At 37.2% G+C, this 23,949-nt stretch overlaps 1 protein-coding gene across 1 annotated transcript in view; it reads right to left on the reverse strand.

The window, feature by feature from the left end:
- The window catches only part of PRIM2 (DNA primase subunit 2), a 91,706-nt gene extending 68,045 nt beyond the window's left edge, over positions 1-23,661 (reverse strand). The window contains exons 1-6 of the mRNA XM_005518120.3: positions 23,450-23,661; positions 22,647-22,750; positions 22,258-22,337; positions 16,890-17,010; positions 1,440-1,535; positions 470-607 (exon numbers count right to left, since the gene is read on the reverse strand). Coding sequence (XP_005518177.1) covers positions 470-607; positions 1,440-1,535; positions 16,890-17,010; positions 22,258-22,337; positions 22,647-22,750; positions 23,450-23,603 — 693 coding nt within the window. The 5' untranslated portion in view covers positions 23,604-23,661. The remainder of the gene's footprint in view (positions 1-469; positions 608-1,439; positions 1,536-16,889; positions 17,011-22,257; positions 22,338-22,646; positions 22,751-23,449) is intronic.
- Between the last annotated feature and the right edge of the window lie 288 nt (positions 23,662-23,949).

The following is a 23,949-nucleotide window of genomic DNA, read 5'->3' on the forward strand; positions in this document are numbered from 1 at the left end:
CTGAACTCATGACCTTGGCATTATTAGCACCATGCTCTAACCAAGTGAGCTAATCTCAGTTCTTACCAACAGAACATAGGTAAAAACCCACAACTATTTCACTTGTTCCAACAAAAAAACTGTTGCAAAATATCAGAGGAGAAAAGATAGATATGAGTAGAAGAAACAGTTGTGTGCATAGGGGTAACACGTTAAATGAAAGGGCATGTTACTATCTCTGTGAGAAACAATTTCTAAAATCCTCTAGCACAAATTTCTTTAGAATTCACATTATATGCTAAATACCATTTGAAATTAATGAACACTCAGCTCACAATGAATGTTTTTTAGTGCAGCCAGTACTTGGAGTAAGGTTTCTGGTATTCTCCAGATAGAAGCATGTAAATTTAGAACCCAAAAAAGCTATTGTCCAAGAGTGTCACCAAACAATACAAGAAGAGTTATAAAAATCAGACTTTATCTGACTTACCGCCAGTGCTTTAGACAGTTTTGTCCTATAGTTATTCAAAACAATGACATCAATCTCCTTAAATGGCACATATGCAAAGCCATCTTTAATAAATACTTTTCTGGCTCTAAATAAATCCACAGCATCTGCAAGTCCAACCTGAGAAAGAAGAAAAACCCACATTGTGGAAAAGCAAAATAACACAGCAACAATGTTTACAGCCCTAAGATTCAATATGGACCAGTAAAACTTTAAGTCATTTTCTCTCTTTTAACACTGTCTCCAGACAAAACTCAAAGACTGTGAAATTAAATGTTGACTTTGGAATAGCTAATCATTATTTTGGTGGGAAAATATTGCTTACTTACAGAAAGTCATGCAACTAGGTAAAATAAGCTACTTCAAAGTTTGTGTCTACAACTATTGACCCAATTATGTAGCTTTGCTTGACTTACTGATTTGTTATTTGAAAATGAATTTCTTTTTCAAATGTCTGGAAATATGTGATTCATGTAAGCTACATACAAAAGGTTTTGCGAGCAGATCTGGAACCCAACCAACTTTACTTCAAAGAATCAGTGGGCCACATTACAATTTTTTTCCTCTCCCTTTCTCTTGCAAAACAATTTCTGACTAATAAAATCAGACCAAACCCGATTTCAGCAACAGATGTTTGAGAATGTCTCCATCCTGAACAATATGACAGCCAGCTAAATTAAATCATTTGTCTGGGAAACATTAAAACTCAAGATCATTTTTGTGGCAAAAGTAAGGGATGACAGTAAGAGGACAGAAGACATTATTGGTAGTTCAAAGCTTCCTTCTTTTTCCCAGTCTCTCCCTCCACCCCTATACTCACATGACGTAGAGGAACTCTCATTAGTCTTTTACCTACTTGGATTTACTGTGACTATTAGGTAAAATTAGTAACTTTGCATTTAACTGAGAGAGAATAAACACAGATGTGTGAGACTCAGCAGTTTTTACTTACCTTATAGAACATTTGTTCTTTTACTTTAGGCAGACTGAAGCCAGGGGTTGACACACTCAACTCATAAGCCAATTCATTTTTCAGGTCTTCACCAATCTAAAATTAAGAATTTGTTTTAAAAATAGAAATACTTTAGGATAAGGCTTTTTTATTTTATTAGCATGAGCTAAAATATTACTTCATTTATAATATTATCAGTTTAGTTGAAAAGAGAAAAGGAGCTATATATACTGCAAGCGATCACTAACAATTAATTAAGCAGAAACCAGCAAAACACTAGTGGTCAATGGTGTTAAGCAACCCTCCCTCTGAGGCAGAAGGGCAGATTTTAATTACAATAATTAATTACAATAATTTTAAGCATTAACAAGAACTGCAAAACAGTTTTTAGAAGCCAACATCTCTAAAATAAAACTTGTGACAATCTTTGCTTGTCTCTAGATATGCATTAAAACAAAGCAAGATGAATAAATGACAGCTAGCAAGAACTTGACCTCACCAGATTTTAACAAAAAGAACAGTTTCAGCTTATTTTTAAATACATATTTAACAAAATTATATCTAATCTTATATTCAGGATTCATAGAATTCATAGAATTGTAGGATATGCTTAGTTGGAAGGAACCCATCAGGATTGTCCATTTCCTGGCCCTACACAGGACACCCCAAGAGTCACCCCATGTGTCCAAGCACTTCCTGAGCTCTGTCAGGCTTGGTGCTGTGACCACTTCCCTGGGGAGCCTGTTCCAGTGCCCAACCACCCTCTGGGTGAGGAACCTTCTCCTGATACCCAACCTAAACCTCCCCTGGCACAACTTCAGGCCATTCCCTCAGGCCCTGTCACTGTCACCACAGAGAAGAGATCAGTGCCTGCCCCTCCTCCTCCCCTCACAAGAAGCTGTAACTGCAGTGAGGTCTCCCCTCAGTCTCCTCCAGGCTGAACACACCAAGTGCCCTCACCCACCCCTCACACGGCTTCCCCTCAAGGCCCTTCACCATCCTCATGGCCCTGCTTTGGACGCTCTCTAATAACTTTATGTCTTTCTTATATTGTGGCACCCAAATCTGCACACATTTGCATAACATGCTTTTGATGAAGTATAATGGGAGTAGTCTCTGACAGAAAGGAATTAAAATGTTAAGGAAGGCAGAATACTTTCTCAAAATACAAAGGGACAGAAGTGTCACCAAAGCACAACACATGACACTGCTCTCCATAAACTGGATGTGTGCTCCAATACCTACAGTGAGCTGATACAAGGTTGCAGTCAAGGTAGATTTTAGGGAATAGTCAGGAACCAAACCCAGGCCATCGCATTCAATAAATATGCAGATTCCAAATGCAAAATGAAGTCACCCAATGTCTTTCCATTGGAAAGGGATGAGCTTAAGCAGTTTTCTTCTCTGAATGGGGCAGAATATCTAATTTGTTGACCAACACTGATAAGCAGTTAAATGGGCATTTAAACAAAACTTTTTTCTTTCTCAATTGAAAAACCCAAGAAAACTTAAAAAAAAAAAACCAAAAACACAAAAAACCACAAAAAACCACTTCTCCTGGAAGTAATAGACCATTTAACTTCAGACTTGGAGGAGTAGCTTAGAGAAAAACAGGGATTTCATGTATGCATACGAAATAGCCAAGGCAGCAATTCTGAGAAGGTTTATGGTTACCCTGTCTGCATCTTGATGTAATCTGTAGTACTCTCTCAGGAAAATCAGCTTTAAAAAATAATAATAAAGATGCCAGCTAGGCAGAAGAATGTAGCTTTGAAGAGAGAGGAAATACACAACAGTATTGTATTTCTGCATGTAAAAATGTAAAGCTCAGCAGCCTGTAAAGAAAGCATTCTTCTTTAACAAAGCAGCTGTATCAAAACAATTAAATGTGTTTCTATAAATGAAACAAGAAAATACTCTCATTAACAATCTCATTCTTGTTAGACTTTGAAAAATTCCTGCTTTTCAAAAATGACACACTGAAACCATATGCAAATTTCACACAGTGGTAACAACACTCCATTATTCCTTCCAGAGGATCTATTTCTTGTCTAAGTAAGTATAAATCTAAGTCACTGCAACAGCCTGCAAGCAACCTACCAGACACGTAAGTTTTCATTTTAATTCCAAAATAGTGGCTTCAATCTTTAAATGTAACCATTTTATGCATTCTTAGTAGAATTTCCTTTGGAGAGTCTGTGCACTACGGCATTCCAAACCCTCACTGACCATATAGAAACAGTACAACACGTTGTATAGCAATGGTGGTTACAATTCCATTATTTCTTCTAGGATATCTTACTAAAAATAACTCCATCAAGCCAGGCCAAGGACAGAGTGGAGCTTTTTCCTGGAGAGCTATTAAAGAAGTCCAGAAACTGTTTTACAGACAGGCCAGCAATACTGGGAGGAGAACAAGAAGAGGGAAAGGCAAGGATTCCTTATTTGTTCTTCCAAAACAAATTAGTTCAATTTCATCAACAAAACCCTTTTTTTAAGTATTACACTTGATTTCAAGGGGAATTTATTCCAAACTTCACAAATTGTCTACATCCTCCTTTATTAGTAATTTGACCATCTCAATTTTGTACAGATGTAGTGACAGTCATCTTAGATTTTTCTTGCATGTCATTAGAAACAATTTAACATAGTTGGGGTAAAAGCGATCCTGGTGAACCCTCAAAAAACCAGGTTAATGGACCATGACTAAAGATTTAGGTAAGACTGTGGACAGTGTGACCAAAAAACCAGTTTTATCAGAAATTGTATTTTTTAAGCAAACACAGACATTATTGCAAAGCACTATTTATTGTATACATAAATGATATACATAAAGCTGTTAAATAATTTCCTTCTTACAGGCTCAAGTATCTTATAGGTTAAGCAAACATTCAGCAGCCCCACAAACACTTTGCTCCTTGCCTTTTTACCAAATTCACATGACCTCCATGTTTTTAGCTAATAGAGAGAAAGAGGAAACAAGGATAATCCTAACCCCTAACTAAAGCTGGAAAATTACTCCAGAATGCATTCAAAATTGGCTTCCCTAAAGACTGGAACATGCAAAATAACCTTCCATTGGCACTAATGATTTCACCATTTTCTCATCAAATCGACTGAAGTTGCAATGCAAAGAAATGCACTACTCATAGACCAAAGTCAGACTCAAGCTTTCAGTGAGGCCATGCCTGTATCACTGCATCCAGAGCATTGTGAAACATGTATTCCAATTTTTCTTGGTTCACAGAAGCTAGAAAAGTTTATTTTTTACTGTTGTTTTGGGGGTTTTTAATTATTTAAATGAGAGTACTACAGGTTGTATATTTAATAATTTCATCCTAAAATAGCACCTGCAAAAACACATTCCAGTAATCATTAAAAAATGAGATACAATTAAATACAGCTTTTAGGATTCTGAGATTGGAAAGATAAACAGGCTGCTTAACTTCTGACCAAACTTGGTCATCTTCACCAGATAAAACACTGTGTTGCTCAAAATATTAAAAAATAAATAAATATAGAATTCTTCTGAGGGTCTCACCTGATGACCATCTGACCTTCCACACAGAACTGACTGAACTCTCCTCAAAGAAAACAATTCACTCGTTTTGCCTCGTTCATTTGCAGCCAGTTTAATAAACCACTTATCACTATGTCAGACTGCTTTGCACAAGCAAAGAACACCAGGAAAAGGATCTCTCCTGACATAGGTCAGGTAGCATAGCTTGAAACAATTCAACAACTCATCATAAATTCCTGAGACTTAGAAATAATAAAGACTGAAAAAGAGAGGAAGTGAAAGAAGCAAGTACTCAGGAGAAGCTGCATTATTTCTAATTTTCTTGCTTTCTACCTGCAGTTTATTCATTGACTTTTAATCACAGAACTGTCCTGGAAACACAAAGACACATAAATTTAGATTAAAATATGAATAATTTAATATGCAGGGTTTGGTTAAACAAACACAGTCAGTGAGGTAGTCCAAAAACTTCAAAATAAATTTGATATCCCTACTGTTTTAATGAAGAGACAAAGATGCATGCACACATTATAGTGCTATATATGTGCCAACTACTTAGTTTTACTGTCTCTACGTCTCCCAATAAGGAACAAGAAGTCCACACACAAGTCCTTTCCTTGGAGTCTGAGATACAGATTGAGTACCCTTGTTTCTAGTACTTAGTTATAGGATTCAAAAAAACACTGAATTTCATATAATATGAAATTCATGAGCATGTTTTCATGGTGATACATGAGAACAAATGCTAAAGTTAGATAGGAAAAGTGTAAGTGTGTAGATTAGAAAGTTTTTTAAATCACTGGGTGAAAAACTAGTTTAGAAAACAGGAGACAAGATGGAGGATTTAGGGTGCTGTCTCTTGTCCTTCTTTCTTCTCCATGTTCTTCTCCTAGGGGTTTTTGGGTAGTAGTAGGTGATTGGGTAGAAAATGCCGCAGTGCAGCACACAGGTGTTGGGTCATTGGGTCACTAAGAAAAATAATTTAGTTGGCATCTGTTAATTGGGTAAATGGACATATAAAAGACTTTGAAGAAGATCTTTGTTAGCCATTTTACCCCTTTTCTATCTTAGTGCACGTAGCTCTTTGTACCTTGTAATGCTGATAAGAAAAAATAAACAACTGAGACCAAACAAGAGAAAACTGCCTCACTCTCGTCAATCTTCAGTTCAAAGGGAAAAAGAACCCAATCCAAAAGTCCTTTAACGAGACATTTCCTTTTCCAAAATTCAGCGTCAGGTATTTATGTGCACTGGTATCCTTAGAAAGTTAACTTTCTAAAATTTGCTTTTAGTTGCAGACCAGCTAGTACTCTAATAGCACAACATCCTTCCCAAAAACAGGTGGTGTCAATCGATGCTTTGCTAATTGTGACTCTAGGTATAAAGCAGAAAAAATAACCATTTCCTAATCAATCTTCTCCATTGCCACTCATCACACTACAAACTAAGCTAGCACTAGAATACCAAAGTATTAACCTAGATACCATTAAATTTGAGAATATAAATTTAAAGTGTAATCAGCCAATTAATGAATACTGGCTTGATTAGCAAAGGACACCATTCCCAACTCTCCTACCAATTAAAAGGATGAAGAGCCTTAAAGAAAACATTCCAAAGGCTCATAAATCTGTCATTCAAAAACCTGATGATTATCAATTTCATTTTGGCCAAGCACAAATTAATTAAGAAGGAAATTTTATCTTCCAAAGTACTACAGCTGTGTATTTTAGCTCAAGTTCAGCCTGCTGGCATACCTAAAAATATAAATTGTAATTATTATATATTATTATTTATTCTTATCCATCAATTGAAACATTGTTGGGTTTTACTTTTTGAGTCAAGAGTGGGCACAGAAAAAATATTTTATGATCTGCCTCACTATGCAGCTAATTCATGGTTACCATAATCACAGAGAAACTCAGTGATACAGGTTCAGTCTCCCACATCCCTCACAAACATTTCCCTATATCCATTTAAAGGAAAGCTGAACAAAACAATTACTACAGGATTACCTAGAAACACTAACACAATCATGTTAGTCACACATGACTAAAGAGCTAACAGAAGACCCTTCTGATAAATACATCAACAAGATTCTTTCATTTACAAATCAGGATAATAACATCAGATGCAATTTTAAAGAAACTTGTTAACAAATGTTTCTCTAGATTCAATCACAGGATTAGCCTGGAAGAGTGTTTCAAAGTTGGCAGATCATTTTCTGAAGCTTATGCCCAAAACAGCAGCTAGTAAATTCTACTTGGAGAGTAATTACATCCTGCAGAAACCATCCTACCAGCTTTTATGCTGCTGTATTAAGGAACAATATAAACAACTCCAAAGCTACTGCATTCACTGCTATGTAAAAAATAAATTCATTTTTCAAACATTATTAACCTCAACCACTATAAAAGAACTTAACTTGATTATTAAAAAAAAATTTCTTCCTGTACAAGATATGGGTATAATTATTAAAAATACACTTGATTTCCCAATTTTCTCTTTTCTCATTCCCCATAAGAATGTCTAAAATACTTATAGAAAAAAGGAGTCACTTGATGACACCTTTCTGCTTGTCCATACTAACTTTCTTCCAATAATCCGAAATTACCAACTGCTAAGAACTGAAAATCTCTAAGGATGAGATGAGGATTTGCTGTTTTTTCACCTTTTCCAAGTCTTTAGATAAATGGCAGTCAAGTATGACCTGGTCAACAACTAAGTGCTAGAGTACATTATCACACAAGCAGCGTGGGACCCCTTTCCGCTCCTTCTACCTTAAGCTGAAGAGCCTGGTGTACAAGATCCTATTTTCCACTACATTTCTGGCACAGCTGCCATTTCAATTTTATTTTAGAAATCCAGAGTTACAGCAGAACATGTGCCTCAGGATTCAGGCTGTATTCCAATTGTTGTCTAGGTGCTTTCAGCTAGATTAAGAAGAATGCTTTTATTCATCGTATCTTTACTGTAGCCTTTCCCACAACTTTTGTTTCAAAGCAAATAACTTTCTCAAAGCAGTAAAGAGAATGTACTTAATCCAGAAAGAGCACATATAGTACCTAGGACTCAGCCTTACTGTGGACTGTAAAGCTCCTAATTAACTCAAATTATGAAGTACACAAAAGCATTTAGTAAGAATCATAGTGCCCCAGTGCTCTAAAGGGGTATAAGTAACTGTACATTCGGTGCTGTAGTTTGACTTTACTTCCACAAGTCAATTTTAAGCAATATGAAAGACTTTCTAACGGTCCATTTAGACTTCTGCAGATAATCAGCATCTGCTTCTAATCAAACTGAGATGATTGCCAAATTAAAACTTTTAATTAGCATTTTGCATCATTTACAAACTGTTGTTCATTATGCTTATGAAGGTGAAAAAGGAAATCCCCAGTAGCTATATATTTTTTAATCACATCTATTACTCAATTCTACAATTTCATAGACTATCACCAACACCATATGCGCAAATAAGTATATGCAACTAGAATTACTGCAGCAAAATGCACCGGTTTTCTCCGTAATTAATAACAAAGTAATGCTTACAGCTCAGGGATATGTTAGAGAAGAGTAAATAAAGAGGCACCCCATACATCCTGCCAGTGCACCCAAAAAAAAAAAATTATAAAAAAAATTAAAATCAAGCTTTATTTAAAAAGTCTGTGAGAGATATTACCACTCATTTTAAGCTTAAATATTTTAATCAAACCTTATCCCATCTACCCATCCCTCAAAATGTTAGCTCACTAGAATATCCAGGCTGGTTGGCAATCAACCTAATTACCTTTAGATGAGAATAACTCACTATGTTTTTTCAAGTATTAATAGTACATGTTTCACTGTCTTATTTAACCAACTCTAGCACTTAAAAAAACCACCCTACTCCTAAACCTTTCCACACACAATTCTGTTTCTGTTCTGACTCTAAGCATGGAGTTAAATGACAGAATACTTATGTATTTGGCAATAAGGTACATTTCCCGCTTAGGCATGCATCACTTACGACCTTTGCTGTCAACTGTAAGATAAGCATCATTGGTTTTCAAGCAAAGGGGCAAATACAATATTTAAGTAGTGGAAAAGTAAGATATAATTCAGAACCATTTCCTTAGCAAATGCAAACCATAGCCTACTTGCATAGTTATTATCTTAGTTTGGCATAACTTTCCACACAGTAATATAGACTCCAGTTTCTACTTTTCCCCATCCTGTTTGGGAAAGGAAGAAATATAATTTGATGCCCCTGAAATGAAAAGCCATAAACCTTATCAGAAGGACATTCTGGATTAACACCTGTTCCAAAATGGATAATTATAGTCACAGCCCTTTAGTGGGTAGACATGACATCGAATATTCTTTCAAACGTATCTGTTGTTAACAGGGACACAAACTAGTCCCCATTCCCATTAATCCACATCTGACTTTAGGATCTTCTGTACCAAATAAAGGCAGTCATAAAGTGTTTTTTCAAGAAGCTGAACTACAAATATTTATACAACTGCCCAACTGCCGAGATAAATGTTTTTGAAGAAAGCATAATAGTGATATCAGAAAGTCTCTCATAGGACTACTCTGATCATAAAAATGGAAATTAAAGAAGTTTAATTTCTACTGCTTAAAGCAGCTAAAATGCACTTCAACTGCATCATCAAAGAGCTACTGTGGAAAAAATATCCATCTCTAATGCATTTTGCTCTTTCCATTTTATTTTGCAGTTCTTATTCCTTCCTTCAAATGTCTGCAGATGCACTAAAGACCTTGAGCTCCCCCAACTGACTATTCCCATCTGCCATTCCTTCCCCATTACTATGATCCAAAGCATTTATTAAAATAATGTGCTTTACAGTAGCATCTAAAAATCAGGACATCTGATTCTGAAATAACTGGCTGTTACCCAAAAAATAAGGTATCTAATGTAAAAGTTATTTAAAAGGTTATAATATGTTTTAAATTTCAAGAGGCTGTTCAGAGGTAAGAAAGTTTAATCTAAACATGATTTTTTTTCTGCTCTGTGGAGTGAAAATAGCAAAACATGTATTCAAGATGAATTACACTACACTAAGAAGTTTATTTCTTCTGCACAATGCAGAAAGATAATAGTGAACAGAAGCATTGCAGGAAATATAAATCCAACTATACAACATCCTTACACCGATTAAGACACGGTAATGACTATTAATCTTCATTTCCTCTGGAAGCAACAAAGAGGTACTAAGAGTCTGAAGATAAAGAAACTGGAACAGTCAAAATGATGACCAGAATAGCACCAAAAAATAATTCATAATTCAATTTTGCATTCTACTCCACTCCATATTCCCGTATGCAAGTTAAATTCCTGGAAAGGTACAGCAAAAAAATCAAAGCATCCAACAGTACTTAGGAAAAAAACATGAGACAAGCAGCAATCCACCTGTGTCAAAAAAACCCAACTGTGTTAAGCTGATTTCACGGCCGTTATCACAGTGCACAGACCTCAGGGGCATAAGAAAAGCAGGTGTCCTATTGTGTCAAACACCCTTGAAGTCACCAAAGGACACTTTCACACACAAATGACCAGACAGTTCCACTGAATCTTCTATAACCTGGGTTCAAAACCACTGGAAAAGCCACTTGTGGAAGAACTGAACTCAAAACGGAAGGATGTCTTAAACCATGTTCCACAATCAAAGTAAAATTTAATACTTCAGTTCCTAACCTGTATATTAAAACAGGAACAGATCACATACTAAAATGCCATGAGGCTGGGGGCACTGCAAGAGCTCTAGAGAACGGGATAGAGAAGAAAATCTGATCTAAAACTGTAAAAACGGCAAAGGACGCTCACAGAAATGACAAAAAACAGCACACAAAGAAAGGCTTAAAGAAAGAAGAAAGTATAATGATGGATAGAAGGCAAATACAAAGAGACGGAAAAAAACAAACAGGAAAAAAAAGCCCTACCTTTCTCAACTAGCGGACAGAACAAGAAGAAATATGTTTGGTTTGACATTATTTTTAAAAAAGCTAAAAGGAAAGTAAAGCAGCAGAATGATGACCACCACTGTGAGACTTGAATACACCAATGCAGGGAATTTTGCAAGCAAAGCTGCAACATTTTCATAGGCAAGGCAAATGGAACTACTGTCATCTTCAAAATGCTGCTTAGAGTGTTGAAGGAAAAAAAGAAAAAGAAAAAAAAAAAGAAAAAAAGAAAAAACAGAACAAATTAACCCCACACAGCAATTTGAAAGTAACCACAGAACAATTTGTCCACCTGAACAGAAGAGACCCTAAGACCATCCTCAGGGAGAGAAAGTGTGACTGGTTAAGGTGAACAGGTTTTGTGGCAAGTTTTCACAAGAACCAAGTGAAATGGACTCAGAAGTTCATTAAATGTTCCAAATCAGCACAAGATGTATCACAGCCCTACAGCTGCAGCTGCTAAAAGGACTAATCTTCCATCTGATGTCTAAGAACAAGTGGCAGGTCTTGGAGACTTAAAAAATTATGCAAGGCAGAGCAGACAAAAGGCTGAAACCCAGACTGAGGGCTTCAAAGGAGATGTTTCTAACCATGTCAAGAACAGCTTTGTAGCTGAAGCCTAAATATCACTTACCTGTAAAACCATTTATTTAATTCCTTCATATCCTGAAAAACGTACTTTGAGATTAAAATATTTCCTACAATGACTACTAAATATTCACAAATTTCCCTTTAAATATCTTTAAATCTGTTAGTGTCTTTACTGCCAGAAACTGTCAGGCATCATTGATGTAATTACTCATTTATAGCAAGATTTTAATACTTTCATCTCCTAAATTGATGTAAATCTCAACTGCACACCTGTGTTTGCATATTCTCTTTGATGGGCTCTGTCACCTTAAATGTCAGTATTTACTCCTCTTGAGTGCTGCTTAAGGATTTCCGATGCTCCCTACGTGACTGACTCTGCACAGAGATTATTTAATATGCCATGAGTGCTGAAAATTACCTGCCATACATAAAAAGCTTCCATATTTATCTGGATGATGGTAGTATTGTCCCTTAAATAGCTTAATCTTTCATTTTTTAAAATATTTAAAGTATAAAACAGACTAAAACATTCTGAAACACCTTCAGAACCATTCCATTATTCCCCTTTTACTGTGACAGAAAACCAATAAAGGTATCAGGGGAAAATACTCTTAAAGCACAGATGTATTCTTGCTTTCCTTTTACCCTCATCCTTTCTCCACATTTTATTCAATATCATGCACTCTACCTCTTGCTCATGCTGGCATAAATTGGTAGGTATAAACAATAATATTTCAGAGTACTGTAAAATTTTGAGCACCAAAGCCATGTTCCACTAGGCTGGGCAGTACCTGCCCAGGCATCTTCCACACTTGTCAGAGAAGAGACTAGCCAAAGCTATTCCTACAAGTGATTAACATGCAATCTGCATGTTAGTAGTTCAAAAAGTATCTTTCCCCAAGAAATCCAAGTCCCAGAAGCTTCTTAAAGAATACTAAAGAGGGACTAACTTAATCCAGTGCCAGCTTTGTAAAAACTTTCCAAGGAAGAATTTATGTAATCCTCAAATTCCCATGATTTGTATTAAATGTAGATATGGGAATTCCAAGCAGACAAAATTGTTTACTTAAGAGAGATTTTTAAGTGTGATGTGTTTTTTTTATTATTGCTTGACTTGTGGGTGAATAAGGAATGCTAAATGTATGGCAAACACTAATTTATTAAAAATGTGGCTAACTTTCGAGCTGTGTAAACAGGACTATTGTTTTTTATTTTTTGACGTATTTTTAATGAAGCAAATGCTTGCAAAAACATTGACAAGCATGTTTGGATGTTTCTCTTGTAAGGATGCAAAAACTACACTTGAAAAGGTGTTTACGAATACATGAATGTTTTTTAATTTCTTAGAAGATGGATATTTGGTGATATTTGTTTGCTGTAATTACAGACTCCGCAATCTCTGTGGATTGACAGTTCTTGTAGATGCAGGAGTTGCACAAGTTGACAATCAGGACAAGCACTGATGATTGCTTTTGCTTGATCTTTAGAAATATGAAACATTTGCATAAGTGCTTGGCATTTTGATGAAAAAAATGCATGACTAAATTTTGCTTGTTCAAAAATGTTTGGGAAGGCTTCCAAGCAGATGAGGACATGCTATGTCATCTTTACACTGCTTTACCAACACCTAGTACAAAAATAATTACAGCTTATTTTCACAAACATTGTAAAAATTTTGAATTGCAATAATCCTGTGCATGTTCAGACATATTCATCATACTGAAGTCCTCATGTTTAGCTTGAATATTGCTAAGTTTACAGCCTTCCTTTTTCAAGTGAAAGGCATCTGTATTATTAGGCAAAACTCCCCAGAGCAGGCATTTACTAACTGTAATAAACACTGTGCCGCGTATTTTGCTCTATCAGCAATACAAATGTCAGCCACTAGACATAAGAAATCCTATTAAAAAAAATAAAACATTAGTTTTCCTTAAATTCCATTTCTATTTTTAACTACAGAAAGCTCTTGCTCTTTGATTACAAATTTCTTGAACCATGAGAAGAGAACTATCATATCCAACTCCCTACAGCTGACCATCACATAAAAAACCTTTGGAAATCTGGTATTTTTTTCCTCTAGTTATCTTCAGTCTTTTCAGAATTTGCTAAATATGATCTTTTTATTAAGTATTCAAATATCTTAAATACAGAAAGATCTTTATAACTTCTTAAATATTATCCATTAGTGGGATTGAAGATTTATTGATTCTATTAAGCAATAATCCTCAATCCACAATTCACAAAATCTCAGAATTTTGTCTGCAAAACCCCTGCAAAATATATATGTAAGTATCACTTTCTCATGCATGCAAGCAAGAAAAGGTAAGAGGTGAGAGTTATTGAATTCTCAAATTTAGGTTCACTTTGTTGGTGCTGTAAATGAAGACAACTGTGAAAAAACTGTAGAAGACAATCCATTTATTCCTCCTCCCCACAAAAGAGTTGACCAGCTCTTTTAATAAATACTGAGCATCACATTTTACAGTGGTTTTTAGAATTGCTAACATTGCTATGCCAGACTATGCCATGGTCAAGCTTTAACAACCCTGGCCTTTCTCAGATTCTAAAAGCAGAATCAATATCTAGAAAATGCAAGAGACCTCTCCTCTTGTTAAAGAAATTTAACTAGGAGTTTCTTAGTGCATCATAAGCAATCAAAAGCTTTGTAATAGAATTTCTATCCATTTACCCATATAGAAAATGGAACATCAGAATTTACTTCCTTTTTCTGAAGACCATCTCTTTTTCTAACAGGTAGAGCACAAAGTTTGATTTCCATCTTGTTTTATGCACAGTAAGGCATGAAAACATTGTAACTTCTAACAAGGAAACATGAGGAGAATTGTTCACCCTGATTTCCTTTTCAAAGGAAGCATTTCTTTTTACAAATAGAACACTAAAAGAACACTGCTTTTAGAGTGGCCTTACTTTTGTAGTGGCCTCTACATAGCTCCATAGCATTTAGACCTTCGACAAATACATATGGAATTCATTAGTAATATTCAAATGTTTCATACATGGTAGTGCAAGGAAGGATTAGTTTTGCCTAAACTCCCAGGAGAACTGGAAGCAGGGGGTGAAAGCAGTAGCAGAGAAGGATATTTTCAATGAAGTGATGCTTTTTTTTGCCTCAGCAGAGGTAAGGTTCTTAATCATTTTGACATATTGAAGGCACATTCAGGAGCACCAAACCAAGCCATACTCCTAGCTATTTCCAACAATCTGCAAACATTAATTTATTCTTACAAGTCTGAATGCTGAAACTGTGACAGGAGAATATGAAGCTGGGGAATAAGCAACAAAAATACAGCTCCACAAACACCCCTTTCACTGAAAGGTCTGTTGAACCAGAGAATGGCATTTCTAATAGTCTGTCAAAGATACAGGAAAGTCTGTGTTAAGAGTAACACTGCACAAATCGTACTGTACCAACCTGCAATGATACCAGATATTTCAGTCCAGCAACATATAATGTACATCAGCCACATATCTTAGAATATTTAAGTTATTCTAATAAGAGGTATTTTAAGAGAAAGGCTTTCTCAATGGAGTGATGATTGAATGTTAATTTTTATTCACTCAAGTTTACAATAAGAGCTACAGGCAAAGCTGGAGCTTCCCAACAGTTCATAGCAGCAGTGAGAAATACTGTTAGACTCATTAATGTAGACACTGCAATAGACATTTTCCTTTAATCCACTCAGACAAACAAAACAGTTTATAACAGCAGCTGCTCTTTTGTAATATCCCTAAAACACCAACAGTTGTTTGTCTCAACAGGTATTGTATTTTCAAGGTTTTTCATCAAAAGAAATAGAATGAATTTAAGTCAAAATAGAAAATGTTTTGAATTTAAGTTATAATGAGAAAACAACTGTGGAATAAGAGCATTTACAGAATTTTGGACAACTTATATTCTGCATTCTCCATAGCATGTACTTAATGGGCAAAAACCAGATTGTCTATTAAAAGAAAACAGGATAATTTACATGTAAGTGCAAGTCTAAGTTACAATGAAACTTATTTAATGGGACATAATTTCTCTTAAAATTATAAATAAATCCTTAACCACAACTTGTAGCTACAGTATTTGACACCAGCCTCTAATTTTTTGTTATTTAAGATAAATCAGGGTCTTGGTTATACACCTATAGCTCCAGTAACTCATATAATATGCACAAACAAGAAGAGTCAAAATGGTTTTTAGCATGCACAAACATGTAACCTTGTGTCCTCATGGAGACAGGAACACAGAAAGCTACACTTTTGTGCAATCCATACAGGATTTTCATACTTGGATTATTAAATTTTAACTACATCCTCAACAGCTATCATAAGCAGTCACTGAATGCACTTATTTTTCCTTTGCACATAATTTTCCAGATGTCAGTGCTCACAAATGGAACAATGTACAAAGTTCCCAGGTCACTGTAGTCTTCCTGAGGTTTCTGTAGCAAGAAACCACATCTTAAAATTAATTAGAAGAACACAAACTATGCTCTTATCTGAATAACACAAACTAGGGACCCTGTAAGATGCATCCCAGAGTCCTGAGAGACTTGGATGATGTAGTTGCCAAGCCACTCCCCCATGATATTTGAAAAGTCATGGCAGTCAGAAGTCCCAGGTGAATGGAAAAAGGCAAACATTGTACCCATCTTTAAAAAGCTTAGAGAAAACCCTGTGAACTACCAACCAGTAGAGAAAGGCTTTGGGATGACCTAATTGCAGCCTCCAGCACTTGAAGGGAACCTACAAGATGGAGAGGGACTTTTCACAATAGCCATGTGGTGACTGGAAAAGGGGGAATGGCTTCAAACTGAAGGAGAGTAGGTTTAGATTAGAAGTAAATTTAAACAAGGAAAAAATTCTTTACTGTGAGGGCAGTGATGTCCTAGAACTGGTTGCCCAGAGGAGTCATGGATGTCCCATTGCTGGAAGTGTTCAAGGCAAGGTTGGATGGGACTCTGAACAAGCTGGTCTGCCAGAAAATGTCCCTGCCCACAGCAGGGAGTCAGAAATAGATGATATTTAAGGTCCCTTCCAACCCAAACCATTTTATGACCTATGATCAAATCCACTCAAAAATGTGGTTCAAAAATACTTCTTAGCTTTAGTAAACCTTGTTAACTTACCTGTGTAATTACACATTTTTTCAGCTGTGTTTGTAGACTGAAGCAAACTGAGCTTCTCTTACTGTAGCACAAAATTACATCACTTGATCCTCACGCACACTATTCCCCAAGTCTAGAAATTCTTTGTGATTAGGCTTTTGTAAACCATAACTGCACTCTGTTTTTTTAAACACATTTGCTAAAACTATCTTAATTAGAATTTTAAAAAACAACAGACATAAATACAGAGAGTAACACACTTACAGCTTCAAATGATAAGTTAACATGTTCCAGGAATTTCTGCATTAAACTTTCAGTTAGTTCATTGAAGCGATATCGAAAGAGATCCATTTCTTGTTGAAGAAACCAACGCCTGAGATCCTCACTGTAAAAAAAATAATTAAAAAAAAATTTCTGAATATACATTATTTCTTTGCTTGAGAACTAGACTGCAAACCTAGTCAACACAACAGTAATGCTGACTGGGGCATTTGACCCACACACTTAGAAGCTTGGAAGTGAAGGCAGGAAACCTTCAGTAATGCACACTCAATCAGAAAAGACTTGTGGAGAGACAATACTTTTTACTTGTTTTGGATAAAAATACTCAGTTGTAGGTAACATTCTCCCTTGGTATTTAAAGGACAGTTTTTTTCTACAACATGGCACAATATTTCTTCTTTGTACAATTAACATCACAAATAATGTGATGAGGCAAATATATTTTGAAGGCTACTTCTTTTAATTGTCACTTTTGGTGTATATTCAGCTGAAGAAATATGCATGCATCTCAGAAAACATGACAATAGTGCACTCTATTCTAGGCAACAAATAGCCTGGAAACAGGCAAAAGGAAAATATATGGCAATGAAGTTGGGTGAGGAACACAAACAGAACTAACTTAACAGATTTAACTCTTGACAAAAGAGAAAAAGGGGTTTAGCAACTGCATCTGAACAAGTAGAACAAACAGGAACACAGGGACAGGAGTCAGAAGACAAAATAAAAGAACACTGACGCCAATCCAAGTACTCATGGAACTCTTCACATCCTAGTGCTCAGATTCTCAGGCATCAGCATGTTACTCAAAGCCACAGCAAGTAGGTACCAGAGTGCCAGTAACAAACCCTTTATGTGCAAGCACAGAATGCAAATAATGCTGTATCTCACTACCACAGGGCACTCTCCTGAACTGTCCTTTGAGAACTACCCTGGGCACCACTACCACTGGAATTCATGGAGCACAGAAATACTGCACTCTTACATGTTCTCTTTACAATACTTAAGCATCTTTTCCCATAGGGAACATGTGAATCACAACAGAGTTGTTTGTGGTTTTGTGGACAAAACCTCTGCTTGAAATATGGCTTGAAGAAAAGTAATTCTTACATAAAACAGCCAAACAGAAAGGCTGTTAAGGTGCTTTGTAAAATATAATCCTGTGGACAGTGCCAGTGCTTGGGATGTAATAATAATCAGTGAAACCTAAAATAGAAGTTAATGCTTTAATGACTGATCTGTTGCAGTTCTTCTCTGGCCATCCTGGACTATAGTTAAACCCTGGGATGTGGCAATTTTTTCCATTTTCCTTGATTTACAGTGCATTTGTTTTCCTGTGGAGGGAACCAAACAAAACACCACCACCACACACACACATAAAAAACAAACAAACCACAAACACAATTATATATAATTGCTTTGGAGGCCAGCCAGTCTATAGTTCCTTTCCTTCAGGAAAGCAGATCAAAGGCTGTAATCCCACCTACCCACTTAAGTTACCATAACAAGAAAATACTACTTTCTCTCTTAAACACACATCTATGTGGATTCTTCCTGCAGCTGACAAAATAGCTGACAAGCTACTTCACACTACTGTGTATGTCCAGCAAATACTTTTAAACTGACTTTCCTAGGAAAGAATTGTACAATCTCATCTCAAACTCATACAAAGTAATAATATTTATTATCAAAACCCCAAGCTTAACTGAAAAGCAACATCACTGTCATTAGATAACTAACCAAGCTGCTGCTGAAGCTGAGAGAGTTGCAGATCATTGAAGTGTATATGTTAAGAATATCTCCTCATTTTTTGCCACTTAACTTCCTGGTGTGCAGATTACCCAACAGTTTAAACCAGTTCATAGATACCCAATTATAAAAATAATATTTAAAAAACAGCCTCTTTCATATAGGGAACAGCACTTGAGGGGCTGGGTTTGGAATAGAAATACTCTTCATGCCAAGGAGGGGTAGGAAAAATCAGCGTACTTGTAAGAAGCATGAACAAAGAAGTACCTCAGGAAAGGCAGATGCTTGTAAATCTGGAATTTAAGACTAGTAGCTAACATTCCACAATTAATGCAAGAGTTCCAACAACTTACCACTGATTTATGAAAACTCTGGGCATGGGCCAGATCACTGCTTTACTAGGCAACCAACACCAATGGATTACTCAGAGTTTCAGTTTTAAAGACTAGACAGCAGGGGAACATGGGTACAGATAACACACAAAAGGAAATGCTACTCAACATAAAGAGGCAGCAATTTTAGCAGTGGAATCTAATTTATCATATAGAAAGAAATGTCAGGGAGTAGTGAACAGGCCTTGCTAAGTTTGAAATAGAATTTATGTCCTTGTTATGTGACACAGACACAAATCAAACACAAAAAAAAATTTAAAAGGCACAAAAGTATGTTTGTAAGTTTCCTGGATAGAAGAGTTTAGCTGTCAGAGCAGAGGTAAAATTAATTTCTTCCATCTTAAGAAAGTAAAGTGAAAAATTATGCTCCTGTGACTTTCAAGGTTCTTCTTAGCTGATTTGCTAAAGAGACGAGAGATGCATTAGACAAAAGCAAAATCCCCCATTCACATGCAAATAAAATTATCTTTACATCTGCATCTGCCATGAAAGCAAATGAAACAAGATTATTCTATTTCCTGGTCTTGACAGATCTAACTGACATTAGAAGAGGTGTGAAACTGTTCTCTCAAGACTGTAAGTACCCTATCAAACAGGAATAGGTTTCAAAGTCTTGGCTTTCAGAAGGCAGAAGAAGGAAAGTCAAGAGATGATGACTACTTTACAAATTTAACTGACTAGAATGGTGGAGCTGGCCACTTCAGATCATATGAAAACCAAATCAAAACAATCCAATTTACAGGTGAGGACTGATAAGAGATTAGAAAAGAGAAATCAATATAAACTTTTACCCCTGGATGGCACTGTTGGCCAACTAAAAACTGAAAACCACTGTCACAGGAAAATGTAAACACATGTACACACAGCTGCCTCAGGAACTGAATTCAAGCTAGTTTGCAGTTATGTCTATTTAAGTGTATTTTTTCAATCACTCCTACCTTAACAACTTTCTTCAATTAACCTAATGATTTGTGACAGCCTTATTTTTTCTGACCTCGTATGATAAAAACTTGAAGTACAGTATACTCTCTCTGCCTTCCAATTTTATCTTTTGGTAACTTGCCAGTTGTAGATGATAGAAATACCCCCAAAGTAGTTGCTTTTCAAGAGTGAATAGGGAACATTGGGTACAGGCTCACCTCACAGTTCTTAGAATGCTATTTTCTATGTTATGAGTAAGCACTAAATCCACCTTTTGAAAGTACAAGCAGAAACTAAAAGTTACTTCATCAAAATGCAGCAAGTGCGTATAAATTTGGAACAAAAAACGACATCTGCAGGCTGTCCAAAGGGCATCCCAGAGCTTTATCCAAAACCCCTCCTCACTCTAAAGAGGTCTTTCCCCTGCCCCTCGGATTACAAAGCCAGGCTCTTTCCTGCTGCTTCTGTGGCCCACAATAGCTTGTATTCATTTGTGCACAGCAGTTCACCTTCAACAAGCGGCCCACTTCTGCCCTGCCTATAGTCTAATTTTTAAGATACTTCCCTGAAACACAGGGTTTGAACAGTATCTCCAATTTATTTATGAAGCAAGAACTTCAGTCAAATTCTTACCTTCCACAAGAGCAAAATTTTTATTAACTACCAACACCCTCAAAGCATCTCATCTCCCACAAAAAAAGTAATGGTCTGAATAATCTAAATAATAACTAAATGTTTAAAGTGTGGCTTTGGAATTAAGCCAAACTGATCATTCAAAATGCTACTAATACAAACCACTAGGCTTTCAGGGGCCTTTTAGACCCCAGACTACTTGAGGATACTACCTTTTAGGGGGTTTTGGTAAACTTACAATACAATGCAGGACTAGTATGATTAAGGGAGTTTATAAAAATACAACAAACCTGGACACTAGAAAGAAGGCAATATTAAACGTGTTATTCACAATCATAAATTATGTATGTAAAATAGAGAAAGGATTTCAGTTGCAATTCTATTATTCAATCTGCTCCCTTCTTTCAGGATCTCGAGTTACACTATCAGAGTCACTGCAGAGAAGGCTGGTATGGATCTTCACATCCACAACCTGTTCCTCATTTTACATGCATCACGGATCTAGCAGTCTCACTGATCACACACATTGACAAACTGTCTTCAGCACAGCCCAGATGTCACTTGAAAGAACAGGATGGGATATGAATGATCTGGAAGATTTCAGGGTGTTTAAAAGTCACCCAGGGCCTGTTCTGGTGAGGTTTCATCCATCTGAAGGCAAGCTTTTGAGGCCTTTGCTACTTCCTACTCTGATCAGATGTTCTGCAGCAGAAATCCAAAGCCTTTTCAAAGAAAAGCCCCATCCATTCCAGCTCCATATCCTGGGTTAGACCACAATCCCAACTACTCACCTTCCCTGTTTTTGTTCACAAATCTATATCCATAGCAGCACTTCAGTCATGTCAGCTATCACAGTATTATAATATGCATTCTATCACAGTCACTTAATTAAAATTAACTGTATTGTGGCTTGGTTAGCGAATTAACAATTCAATACGCTTCTTATCTGCCAGTTTTAATTCTAAAAAGACTGCAGTGGTACGGAGTAAAGACTTCATACAAATGTATAACAAAACTACTTGCAGACATGAAGCACTGACAATCTCTAATTTCACCCAAAAACTACAGGGGAAACAAAAAGAATGTGGTTTACAGGAACAACTTTTTGATTGAAATTTCACATAACAAAAAAATTGCAGTGCAACCAGCCACAGCAGTGAATACGGACAAAAAACAGAGGCAGTAGATGAAACCTCAAACTCAGAAGGTATTTTCAGTTGGTCAGAAAACAGTGCTCTCTATACAATAATAAAAAGCCTATTTAAATAGTCGGGTCTTCGGTCAGTTATCAACGTAGCATATACAGAAGTTATACTATGTTATCAATCACTGCAAATGCCTGACAAACAGTTAATACTGATATGCTTTCATTAAAAAAAAAAAAAAGCTATCAAGAGACTGAAATCAATTGCATGTGTTTAAAAGCCAAAATTTTGTAAAATTTTTAGTTATTATAAAATCCAGGTATTAATTGATTCCACATATCCCTTTTCATCACAGCTGAAATCAGATCCCCGCAAAAATTCCTCTTTGAGCAAAAAAAGCCTCTCTTTAGTAGCCATGCAACTCTGAAGCATCTGTAATGTCTATAATAAAGCACTGCCTGTATACATTTAGAATTAATAGTAAGTGTACGGCACAATCCAAAAAGTACTTACGACTGGCAGTAGGCAAGGCGTAGTATGAAATGAGAGATATGATCTTTTCTTCTTGCCTCATAATCATCCTCAGCCAAAGCCTATAGAACATATTCTAATTATTTCAGAGAAATTATCTCTCGCATATTAAATATTCACAATCAATTTACCATTGCTGTTCATTGCAGTCATCTTTTACACAACAAATGCCGACTTATAGGGGAACAGGGTTACTGTAAAGAAAGTAATGTATACCTTCGAAGAAAAACTACACCTCTAACAAAATGACAGAATTGAAGTTTTAGAAATAGCATTTCATCACCTCTGCTTTTATTTGCTATTCTTGAATGGCATAAAAAAAATAGAGAGTTTATTTTACAAGAAAGTTCAGTGCTTTGATCTTTACTTACTCTGTATGGAAACTTCAGTCTCCGGAGCTCAGCCTCCAGTTTAGTTTTGTATGTATCACTACTTCTTACATAGCTCACACCGAGATTTTCAACTACTTTAAGCACTGAGCAAAAAAAGAAAAGGTCCATGTTAGAGACAACATGCTGAAATCAAACTAAACGTATGACAGCTTGGGAAAGGCACAAACTGGGGTAAGGCCACAGGAATTGCTTTCAGTGGTATTAGGAGCAGAAGGGTAAGAAGTATGGAGGATAAAATGGGGCCTGTGAGTCCTGAACAGCTGGCCCAATTCTGGAATCCATATTGTCAGCCAGGAAAGACAGACAGCTAACTCCAATAGATCCATCTCAGAACTATGGTTTCAACTCTAATGGAAACTTGGATCCAGCAGTTTTCAGGACTTCAGGGGAACCCCTGGCTGCCAGCCACAACGACTTGAAACGTAGTACTGAGACATCAAATATGTCACAACATCCATAGAATGCAAAACATGCTCATAGAAACCTCCCGTGTAAACCAAAACTACACAATCCCGACAGCTACAATAAGCGAAATCTGGCTCAGCTCTCCGAAAGGCGCAGAGCAACGCGTTTTCCTTTAACAGGAGCTCACGGCAGTATCGGCAGCCAGCCCAGCTCCCGTTTACGTCAGGCGAACAGAGCGTCCAGGCCTGACAGAAATATACACAGCCATGGCAGGAAGGATTCAAAGCATCGAGGAAGAGACAGGAGGAAGGAGAAGGTAAAGGGGGGGGGGAAGAGGAGGAGGAAGGTAAAGGGAGGGAGGGAGGGACGCTACTCACGCTTCAGGCGGTCAATGGCAAAGCTCTCAAACTCCACCAAGGAGATGCTTTCCATCGGGGGCTCCAGATAAAACTGCAGGCTGTGAGGGTACTGCTCCCGCCGGTCTCCAGCCAGCCGTGCATGCTTCTGCCTCGCTCGGCTGGAGAACTCCATCTCCCTCGCCCCAGGGCTGCCTCTGGCCCCGTCCCGACCGACCACCCGAGTCCCGCTCCCGCCGCTCCGCCCGACGCGACCCGGCGAGACCCCGACCAGAGCCCGCCCACTCCCGCGTCCCGGCTTCCCGCGCTCCACCGGCCCCGCCCACTTCCGCACGTGGCCACGCCCGCTGAGCGGCCATTGGCTGCTGCAGCCACGTGGGCGGGGACACATTGGCCGGCAGCGCCCACACCCGGCACGGGCGGTGCTGGCACGGGCGGTGCTGGTGCTGGCGGTGCTGGTGCTGGCAGTGCCCACACCCGGCATGGGCGGTGCTGGCACGGGCGGTGCTGGGCCGGCAGTG

This window comes from Pseudopodoces humilis, chromosome 3 (genome assembly GCF_049639895.1).
Source record: "Pseudopodoces humilis isolate 2021_Gansu_Grassland_sample_001 chromosome 3, ASM4963989v1, whole genome shotgun sequence".
NCBI lineage: Eukaryota > Metazoa > Chordata > Aves > Passeriformes > Paridae > Pseudopodoces > Pseudopodoces humilis.